General features: G+C 37.1%; 1 protein-coding gene across 1 annotated transcript; it reads left to right on the top strand.

Moving 5' to 3' along the window:
• The first annotated feature begins 9605 nt into the window (after positions 1 to 9605).
• Positions 9606 to 10295, top strand: LOC120771440 (probable salivary secreted peptide). Its single transcript, XM_040099445.1, has 2 exons — positions 9606 to 9927; positions 10006 to 10295. The coding sequence occupies exons 1-2, from the start codon at positions 9739 to 9741 to the stop codon at positions 10180 to 10182; spliced, it is 366 nt and encodes a 121-aa protein (XP_039955379.1). The 5' UTR covers positions 9606 to 9738; the 3' UTR covers positions 10183 to 10295.
• The last annotated feature ends 613 nt before the right edge of the window (positions 10296 to 10908 follow it).

The raw sequence follows: 10908 nt of genomic DNA, 5'->3' as shown, positions 1-10908 counted from the left end.
TGGAACTTTATATGTTTTTGGTGAATGGCGATTTGTGGGCGTGGCAGTGGTACGATTACGCCCATCTACGACCGGAAATTTTTTTTTGTAATAAGTCACCTACGTGCCAAGTTTCGTTGAGATCATTTACTCAAGTTACAGCTTGCGCGGACGGACGGATGAACGGACAGACAGTCAGTCACCCGGATTTAAATTCGTCTTATCATCTCAATCATTTACATATATATACTTGTATATATATAACCCCATATCCATTTCCATTAGTTTTAGGTGATGCATAAAACCATTAGGTGAACAAAACTATTATACTCTGTAGCAGCATGTTGCAAGTGTACGAAAACAAACAGGAAAGCGACATACAGTCGAAAGACAGCTGCTAGAGCACAAAGCGGCTATGATAATGGGGTGTATGAAAAAGGAGAATAAAAAATGAATTAACTAAAATCGCAGGCGCTTGTCGCTTGTAGGCGCTGATGTGCGCGAAAATCCAAAAACAGAATGCCATAAAACCTATTGAATGACAAATGTTGAATGAAAGGCATAGCACCGTGTCCCGTGGGGGCGTGTGAGGTTTTTAGCTACGTAAATAAAAGTGACATAATGCTGGCAGACGATCAAAAGCTGAAAAAATACGAAAATAGCAAACAAAAAGCAGCAGCGTCAGTTACGACAACAATGTCAATGACAATGACGAACGAGTATGGGTTGATTTTAAGCGGAAGAGGTGCATGGAATGCTGAAATTATTTGTGAATTCGTAAGATTTGTATGTAGCTACTTTCTTAGCTGAACCAAATAGACGAGTATGTAGTTTTAAGGCTTTCTCACACTTATATAATATATAAGTATAAATATAAAATTTAAATATGTATAAAATTTTTGTGATTTTAGATTGTATTTTATAAGCGATTTAGTGAGAATATATAATAAATATTTTTTCTTTTTTTGTTAAGTATTTGAACTTTCGTTTATATATTTTATAGTGTTAGAGGATACCAAAAATCTTTAGGTTGAGTTTGATCGTTCAGTTTGTATGGCAACTAAATGATTTAGTGGTCCAATATAAAATTTGGGACAGGAATTATAGCGTTGCCTTGCGTGGATGCTATATTTCGTAAAGATAATTTCTGAAAAAAAAAACCATGAAAGACTTTTATTTTCATTGGTCAGTATGTTTGACAGCTATATCCTACTTTAATAAAACGGAGAGACTAGTTCGAATTTGTACAGACAGGCAGACGGATATGGCTTAATCATTACCAGCTGATCATATATCGTCACCAAAAATGCAAAACAGCGCTGTCAGACTAATAACCAATATATAACTATTTTGTAACCGAAACTCAAATTGTTTCAATTAGAGTGGTTTCTATTATATCGTTTTTCCTTCGCCTGTAAACTTACGAAAAATCATATTACGTTAGTTTGCATTTTTGGTGACGATATATTATAAATGTATAGCTTAGTTTCCCAGTCTGTCTGTAAATTTATTTACAGGTCATATATAAATAAATATTTTATAAGATTTCTGACGTTTTCTGCTTGGTGTTACTTGTACAATGGACCCAAGCCTCGAATTTTGGAAATAAATTTACATTCGTTGTGTAATTCCTTAGTACTCCTTAAATGCATATAAGATTTATTGAGCATAAAGTGACGTACTATTCAAAATTTAATATTTTGGCATTGCATAGTCCGAATTTGAGGTTTCCATAGCAAAAATTTAATATAATGACACGAAAATCTGTCATTTCTGATTTCACTCTCGAGGTGGTATAAGAGGCCTTTACGGAAGCCGCCAACTATTAGATAAAAACACATATCTCGAGACCCGCCCGACTGCTTTCACACGATTTCGATATATGACATTCTATGGATATTCTTATATTACAGTTTGAAATTGGGCGAAATCGAGCTACAGCCCCGCCTACTTCCCATATAAAACCATTTTAAATTCCATTTGATTCCTTTAATTTCCAGCATGCAAATCAAGAAAGAATTATTATATCAGGATAAAGCTTTGTGCGAATAATGCATTTGAGTTGTGTCACCATATGTTAAACTTTCGTAAATCGAACTAAAATGTTAAAGCCCCTAGGTAATGAATATGTGGACCCAGTGCTTATAGCTGATTTTACAGAAAATATCGATCAATGTGTTAGATATAAAGTTGAAATTAAGAGAGAATCGTTTCCTGATAATAGTATCTCTGTTTATCAAAAATGGTTTGAATCGGATTGATACTTATCTGAGGTCTCATATGCCCAATATAAAGATTTTCGAACTTCCGGGTGACTTTAACCGCATATATCGCTTAACATATGATTAGTCTAAATAAAATGGAGAGAGCGTGTTTTTCTCATAACGGTGCTTATTGGTGCTTTGAATAAATAAAATCGGGTAAAACTCGCGCTAGACCACATATAACTAACTAGCCTTATGTACTTGAAGGTACTTTATATAGCTATTTAGAGAGATTCCAACTAACTTTCCACTCCAAAAGTTGGTAGAAAACAAAACTACAAATTTAGTTTATTATTTTATTATTATTAAATTACACTTTTCCTTACATAACTATGCTTACATCAATCTCATAGATTCACCCTGTCGCCCCTAAAAGTGTCACTACAAAAACCAACGAGTTCCATAAAAGTTGATCCGCTTAAAGTGTAAAAAAGATTTACAATATAAAGCTTCTAAACATTTTAAACAATTCTTGGCGCAAAATTATTCCTCACACAACGCTCTCACTCAAAATCTGCCCAGCAGCACTATCAAACACACTCAGCCCACAACTCGTTCGCTCTTGGCACTGACAGTGAATTTGCGCGTTAATTCCTTCTTGCACAAGCCATGGCAGCAGTCCAGCGCAGAGGTGTGTCTAAGTGGATTAAGAGCTGTTTGAAAGGCATTTAGAGCAAACAATTACGGCTTAAGGCAACTGCTGTGGCACAAGCGGCTGCAAAATAAATAAACAAGCCAGCAGCGATATGCCATAGTTGAGGCTTTAAAAGCACGCATCACAAGCAGATTGAGTAAATACAGCTGAGCGGGAAATAGGTTTAGATTTATTTTTCGTATTTGCATAATTAAAAGTTTAATTTTAAAAATGAGCGGCGAGATCTTTAGGTTGAAAGTACCGAAGTATATTTTTTAATGAAGAACTCTCAACAGATTTAAATAATGTAACAATTTCTATAAGACATAACTAATCATAAGACTGCGAAAATTGTTCAAAATAGTCAAGAAACAAGGCTTGCTTCGGCTATAAGACCCTTTATAGGTGTGTTTCTTAAAGTATTCAAGAGTATAACAAGTTTTGTATACTGATTTTGATCGGACAATCAGTGAGAATGGCGGGTATAAGTTTAAGTGGTTCGTTCTGTTTAAAATATTCGAAGATTGTTGCCTTATCTTTGACAATTACAATAGTTTATAGTCATTTTCAAAATCAAATTCGTTATGTGAATACCTTAGAAACCCTTCAGACCTCCAAGCACATCAACCGGAAATTTTTCCTTCAGAGCTCAACTATTTTGTCACATAAAAAATGCCATTCAAGAACTTGATTTTGAAATGCGAGTTCGTATAACAGCTATGTACTATATATGTCATAGTGGTTCGATCTGAACAATTCTTTTTGTGATTATGACATTGTTTTGAAAAAATAATCGTTGTCAATTTTTGTGAAGATAATTTGTCAAATAAAAAAGTGTTCAATTAAAAAAATGTATTATTATCGATCAGTTTGTATGGCAGCTATATACTAAAGAGCTCTGATCTCAACTATATGTTCGGAGATTGTAACATTTTCTTTAGCAACAATCGGTGTTGGGATTAAATTACTCATGCAAAATTTTAAATCGATCTCTAAAGAACTTAGCCAACAGACTTTTTATTCTTTATTGGCATAGATACCGCTTACTCGGTTAGAGCCAAGTTTATCTTTACAACGAAGTTGAGGTCTTCTTCTTTCTCTGCTTTTCCCGGCGAGTACTGCGTCGAATATTTTCAGAACTGGAGTATTTGCATGAACTATGTCAATGTCATCGCATAACTCGTACAGCTCATCTTTCCAACGAAAATATCATAAATCTTCCGCAGAACCTTTCTCTCGGAAACTCGCAACGTCGACTCATCAGATGATGTCATCGTCCATGCCTTTACACCATATAGTGGGACGGGGATGATGAGTGACTTGTAGAATTTGGTCTGTGTTCGTCGAAAGACGACTTCATTTCTCAATTGCCTACTCAGTTCGAAGAAGCACCTGTTGGCAAGAGTTATTCTGCGCAGAATCTCGAGGCTAACGTTGTTGTTGGTGTTCGAAGTTGTGACAGTCAACAGTGATTTGAGAGCCTAGTGGCGAGTGCGACGACTGTTTGTTTGATGACAGGAGATATTTCGTCGTGCACGATAGGTAGTCGCCTTGTCTGAAACCTCATTTGGTATCGACACTGACGGAGATTTTGTTATTGTTCAACGTGAATATCTGAACACTTGTGGCCTAAGGCCACACTGATAAGGTCCAATCAGTCTGTTGACGGTGAGCTTTAACCTTTCACACAGTAGGCATATCCCACGGTAGTTGCGAGCATATTGTGGAGTCTCCCTTTTTGTGAATTGGGCAGAGCACACTTAAACACCAATCATCGGCCATGCTTTCGTTTGATCGTCTTCTGCAAAGAAAGTGATGCATGCTCTTTCTAAGTATTTGAATAGCTCTGCCGGCAATCCATCGGCCACCGTCGCTTTGTTGTTCTTCAGACGGGTAATTGCTATTAGTTCTTCTTCAAGGTCGGGCAATGGAACGTCCGCTTCATCCTCATTGTTTGGGGAATCGAGTTCACCATCTCCTGGTGTTATGCTTTCACTACCATTCAGCAGGTTGGAGGAGTGTTCCCTCCATAATTTTAGTATGCTCTGGGCATCGGTCACTACATCATCTTTGGGGGTTCTACAAGGGTATGCTCCGGTCTTGAAACCTTCTGTTAGTGGCCGAATCTTTTCGTAGAATCTTCGAGCAACACCCCTGTCGGCCAGCTGGTCAAGCTCTTTGTGCTCAGAGCGAGCTTTGACACAGTAGAAATGCGAAACTTTCCGCTTCTTAACCTTAAAGGATTTGCGCCCAGCCTAAATATGATTGCCTCATTGAAGTGTAATAACATTTTATTTTACGATGGTTCAATATACAACTCTATTTTTCTTTCAAGAATGTAATGCTTAATATAAATATATATAAAGACATGCACAAACATACATATGTATTAACTATATACCCAACGGCGTTTCAATGCAAGTCATACAAGTAGCTGTTCGAAATAAGTGCACAACACCAACACTAATACAAAAGCAATATTGGAGCAAGTAAAATAAATGTGTAAGAAATGAGTGTTCTTGTAAGAAACGGCGTAACAATAAGCGTTACACATGTACATACTAACAGGAAGTGCCTGAGGATATGCACAATTGGTTACACATGCGAGTGGACGTGGCGCATAAAGACATGTTCATATGTATTAATGCATGGCTACATGTATGTGTATAGCACATATTTCATATTTTTATCTGCGCAAGTAATATTTACTTAACTGTAACATATTGAACACATTCGGTATGAATATGCAAAGCACAGTGCGCCAGCTTGAACAAAAATCGCAAATTTGTTTTAACAAGGCTTTTGCGTGTAAATCTATGCTTGTGTGTGTGTGTTTGAGCGTTACATGCTTTATATAAATGTATTATCCTGCGGCTATACCCATTTTTTCTTCTTTCTTCTTTCTTCTTATTTCCAATATTGTATGCTTGTTCCCTAAACTTCGTTCGATGCTTTCGAAAAGTTGTGCGAGCGACACAAGTACCGTTAACCCACTTGTTCTTGTGCTTTTAAAATTGTGGGTATGTTTGTCGGCTAGGCATATAAGCCTCATATTTTCTCATGATTTTGTTTATATGCTGAAATGAAAATAAATATTTTGTAATAATTTGAAATATTGTCGATATTGGGAAAGTAAACTTTTTTTAAAGTTTTGTGTTTGCTATATTAGAAAATAGCGCTTGCAGGGATGTGTTTCGTATTGCTCATGCAATGTAAATTTCTTGCGGATTATTTATGATTATGCATTTGTTTACTTTATGGTATGGACATATTCGAAATTAAAATTTAAATATGAAAACATTACTTTCTAAAATATTTTCTTCTTCGATTTACAAGAAATTGAAATTTTGGGAAAGCTTTTAATAATTTTCAAATTTCTAATTATGTATATTTGCTTTCATTTGCAGATAAGTGTCCATATAAAATGTGGTAAGTGGTTTTTAATAGATTCAGAGATTTTATGCTTATAACTGTAATAAATCCGCATTAATAAATATTGGGTAGTCGAAAAAGTATTTTCGTATTTTGTCAATAGATGTCATTGCAGTCGAATATCTTCAGTGCTACCAATCGCATTGCGACATACCACATAGTGTTGGAATGGTGAAATTTCGCGCCTTTTTTAATTAATTTCGGGGAAGTTGAAGAAAAGTTACAGCTGTTCAAAAATTAGTGAAAATAATGAAGAAATTCGCAATATTTTGAAATTTTTGCATAAAAAATGGAAGAATTCCACGCGAGCCACCAATGAAAATTTGAAATTTGTGAAGTTTACGGAGGCGATGATATATCAGTTCGTGTAACACAACATTGGTTCGCTCGTTTCCGTTCTGAAAATTTCGAAATTTCGATTTACACTTACAGCTTTACACTGATGGAATAATGCCTCTAGCGGAAAAATGGCAAAAAGTGGTCGCCGAAAATTGTATATATCTATTTATATTTTTAATTGTATAAAAAAAAAAAAAATAAGTTGAGGTTTGATTAGAAATACGAAAAGACTTTTTTCGACTACCCAATATTTATGCTCCTATTAAAAAATATATATTTTTTTAATAAATAATTACTGAATATTAAAAAAAACTGGAATCTGATACACAATTGTAGAAATTTGTAAGGCATCGAGTGGTTTCAATTGATAGCGCTAAGGAAAGATTTGAGTTGTACTATAACTGATTCTTAAATATCCCAGTTTTAGTGAAATTCAAGTTGTTTTTGCTTTGATCTATCAAAAGCGAGACATTCGAAGAGCAAGTCTTGGGATCAATCTATCTCATCTTCTTCCAAACAGCTGATGCAGCTGGCATCCCGATCGGACAGTGTGCAGTTAGAACTCCTAATTAGCTGGAGGGACTGGAGGAGCTGAGAGCAAAGAGTTTCTTGGACCGCTTACTATTTACCCTAAGTCAGAAAGGCCTGATGGTCGTTGACCAACGCTTGCTGAGCTGGTCTGAGACCCAACAGTTTAGTAGTGAACCGTAAGAAGCCAACAAAGTTCTCATTTCGCAATTAACCAGTCTAATCATAAAATAACGCTGTCCGGGAGGTAAAGAATTTAGATATTCTTTCACTTGTCTAGAGCGCACAGTCAGCGAACTCAAGGCTGAGTTACCATCGGAGTGGCGTCACTACTCTAAAAGAGGCTTACCGCCGAAGTAGTAAATTTACTGTTACCTTTATGACAGCCATCTCCCTTAGGAAGCATAAAACTGTAGTCGATGGAAAGTTCCCGACAATGTACTACGCCACCAACCTTACCCACAAGCTTTGATCCATCCGTAAAAAATCTCATCGACCCTCTCCTTCAGCGAGTCCTTGCAGCGAATCCTTACCTCTCTCGAAAGTATGTGATCTATGTATTCAGAGTCTGTGAATCTGAAGGCAGCTTTGGTGTCGATACAACTTGGGTGCTATCTGCAGCAAGACATTCAGCGCTATGATTGCTATGGTTCGTAGTGCACCATAAAACCTGATGAGAGTAGTCCATAGAACACTCGTCAAATTATTCTCGAATGTAGACTTTTCAAAGGCCTTCCGCCATACGAGAGCTTTCTGTGTAGGATGATCTCTAGGTACTTAACTATTTCTGGGAACGAAGACGCGTTCTTCCAATTGATTGTAGATGGGCGTCCGGTATTTTGTATTTCCTATACAATGAAACCAGTTTGGTCTTGCTAGGGTTTATGGAGAGGTCGGTCGACACCGACTACATTACCTTACTTTTCAATTGGGGAGGAAAAATGGTAGGCGCAAAGGTATGTTAGCTACGCGCAACACTACACATAGGGTAGGGGAGTAAACTATCCAGAGTTAGGCATAAGACAACCTTTTAAGTTGGCGGACCACTGCAGTATATTTAAAGCTGAGGTCTTTTCTATTGAGTCCGCGGAGCTGGACTCTAATGCACCTGCAGTCAAATCAAGAGTCAACATGTAGACAGCTAATCAGCAATCAAGGCAGTAACCTCGTATCGCATAGCGGTCAGAAGTGTATTGGGACTTAGGAAAGTAGTGAAAACTGTTGCCTGAAGTTCACTTCTACTGTGTGTCAGGCCTCAAAGTTATCGAAGGCAATGAAATAGTGAACGAAATTGCCAAGAGTGATGTACGGCTGTAGACGACGATTTTGACATGTCAAAGAAAATCAAACCGCGGTGAAACAAAACTGCAAAACAGTAGATCGGAAGTACTCAAAATTCCTAATAACAGTCGATAAAGAGACCGTAAGGACATGATGGGAATACCAACTGACCACTGGCGACACACGCCCTCAGGATGGGGCTACCAGAGCGAGAAGATTGCAGGAAATGTCTAGAGCACCAGGACTCCAGGGAAAAAATGAAGCATCTCGTGTACTCTTGTCCCGCATTAGCAAGATTACGCTTTAAGCATCCCCGCACTATGATAAAATTGATGAGGTATCAATCGTGTCGCTTTGAAAACTCGCACCAAGCGCAGGCATCGTAAACGATACTACTTCTCTTAGACTTAGCAAGTGACGTCCACCTGGTATCGCAAATTACAAAACTGGTTTATGCGTGGCTTATTGGCCTACCAGATTAACCGAACCCAACCGAAGTTCGTATAGAAAGCTGTCAGCGCGTGGAAGCGTGACAGCTCACTGCAGCTGCATTTGTATGATACCACCTAGCTTTTCTGGAATAAAAATGTTTACAACTTTTCTCCATACATTCTTGCGGTATGAAAAGTGATTGGTATTGTGATCTGTAGCTTGTAATTTTCGAAGGAACCAGTTGGTTAAGCTTCCCTGCCGTAGACGAATTAAATTTTGCATACTTTTTAGAAATTTCCGCATATAAAAATGACATCATTGGGTAATATAACCCAAATAAAATGAGTCAGTTTCAGTAATAAACACTAAATATGTATACAAGTATTTGCTCGTTTTTACTTCCCGTTATAAAACAAAAGTATTTAAACAGCAGTGGTGTGACTATTTGCAGTTGAGCCACAACAGTTATTATAGGGAAATAAGTGAGCAAAATTAAGTAGTTAATCCACAGAATGCCAGCGCTGCTCATATATAAAATATATACTTAAGTACACATGTAACATACTTAACTACAGTAATGTATGACATTTATTTGAACAAGTGCTTTGCATACAAGATAAGAACTATCTGGAAGTAGCTTATCTGAATAAACATAAGCTCGTACGCAAGTTTTCATGTTTGTTTCCATATATTTGGTTCAATGCTAGTGAAGTTAAGCGAATTTTAAAATTTGCGATCAGTTTAAAATTAAGTACCGCAGCAGCAACTTGCAGTGTTCTGCCAACTGCATTTCTTACTAAATTTATTGCTTACTAACTAATCTAAAGCACCAACAAAATAACTCACAAAATGAAATTTGCGCTTACTTTCGTGTTCATCGCGCTATTTGCACTTGTGGCCGCAGCCAATCAAACGGCGAGCCACAACCTCTTCATGGGCACACGGCTGCCAGGCGATCGTCATCTGGTGCGCGAAGTAGTGTTTTCTAAATCTGGATTTATGCGCAAGAAGTCCGGTGACTATACATTTGAACAGCGGGTGCGTGTTGTGCTGAAGACACTAGTGCCAGTAAATAATGTGTTTTGAATTTTAATATTTTACCCTTTTCTGCTCTAGAATATACCCTATCCAGCGATTATTACAAGCATTGAAGTGAAGGATCAGTATATAAATGGCAATGGTGGCTATGCGACGCTGACGAGTGGTGGTCCAGGCTTCAATTTCGTGAAATTACATTTCACTAGCCAATGGTGGCGTGGCTACAATTTCGTTATTGATATTTATGGAAAGTAATTGTTAATTGATAGTAACAATTAGTTAGTTAAATTAGTGAAATTGTAATATTTGTGATCTATTTAAATCGAACTCTTACAATAAAGTGTGATTTTACAAGAAAATTTTAGAAATGTGTGGGTTTTCAGTATGGTATGAAAATTATGCCAACAAAAATCTCTATTAAAGGGTGATCCTCATAGAAGTTCCCTACTTTTTTTTAAGAAAAAGCACAGAAACTTCAAATTTAATGGGGAATGTTTAATATCAGAACATTCCTTGGCATTTATTCTTTGCAGATTATCTCTTTCAAATGTTGGCCGCGGCTACGTCTCAGATGGTCCATCCATTAACTCCAGTTTTCGATGATTCGTTCTAGCATTTCGCTATATGTGAGGTTTTGCTCCAAGGTCTGAATCGAAGCGGGATTGTCCGCTTAGAATTTAGATTTTACATATCCCCACAGGAAAAAGTCTAACCGTGTGATATCACATGGTTTTCTTGGCCATTCAGCCCAAAACGTCATATTATCTGCTCATTGGATTGTTCTCTCAATACATCCGTTGATTGATGTGATGTGTGGGAAGAGACGGCGTCTTATTGAAAACAAATGAGGTCAAAAGCTTCAATTTTAGGCGTCAAATAGTCGGTCAACATGGCGCTATATCACCATTGTTACGTTCTCACTGGCATCATTTTTGAAGAAATATGGACCGATGTCTCTAACGGCCCACAACCCTACCAAAC

This window comes from Bactrocera tryoni, chromosome 3 (assembly GCF_016617805.1).
Source record: "Bactrocera tryoni isolate S06 chromosome 3, CSIRO_BtryS06_freeze2, whole genome shotgun sequence".
Lineage (NCBI taxonomy): Eukaryota > Metazoa > Arthropoda > Insecta > Diptera > Tephritidae > Bactrocera > Bactrocera tryoni.
The sequence above is the reverse complement of the archived record's forward strand: the minus strand, read 5'-3'. Positions and strand labels throughout refer to the sequence as shown.

Coding starts and splice junctions, on each gene's coding strand:
- LOC120771440 (XM_040099445.1), top strand. CDS start 9,739: ATGAAATTTGCGCTTACTTTCGTGTTCATCGCGCTATTTGCACTTGTG. Junction 9,928..10,005: donor ACTATACATTTGAACAGCGG/GTGCGTGTTGTG, acceptor TTTCTGCTCTAG/AATATACCCTATCCAGCGAT.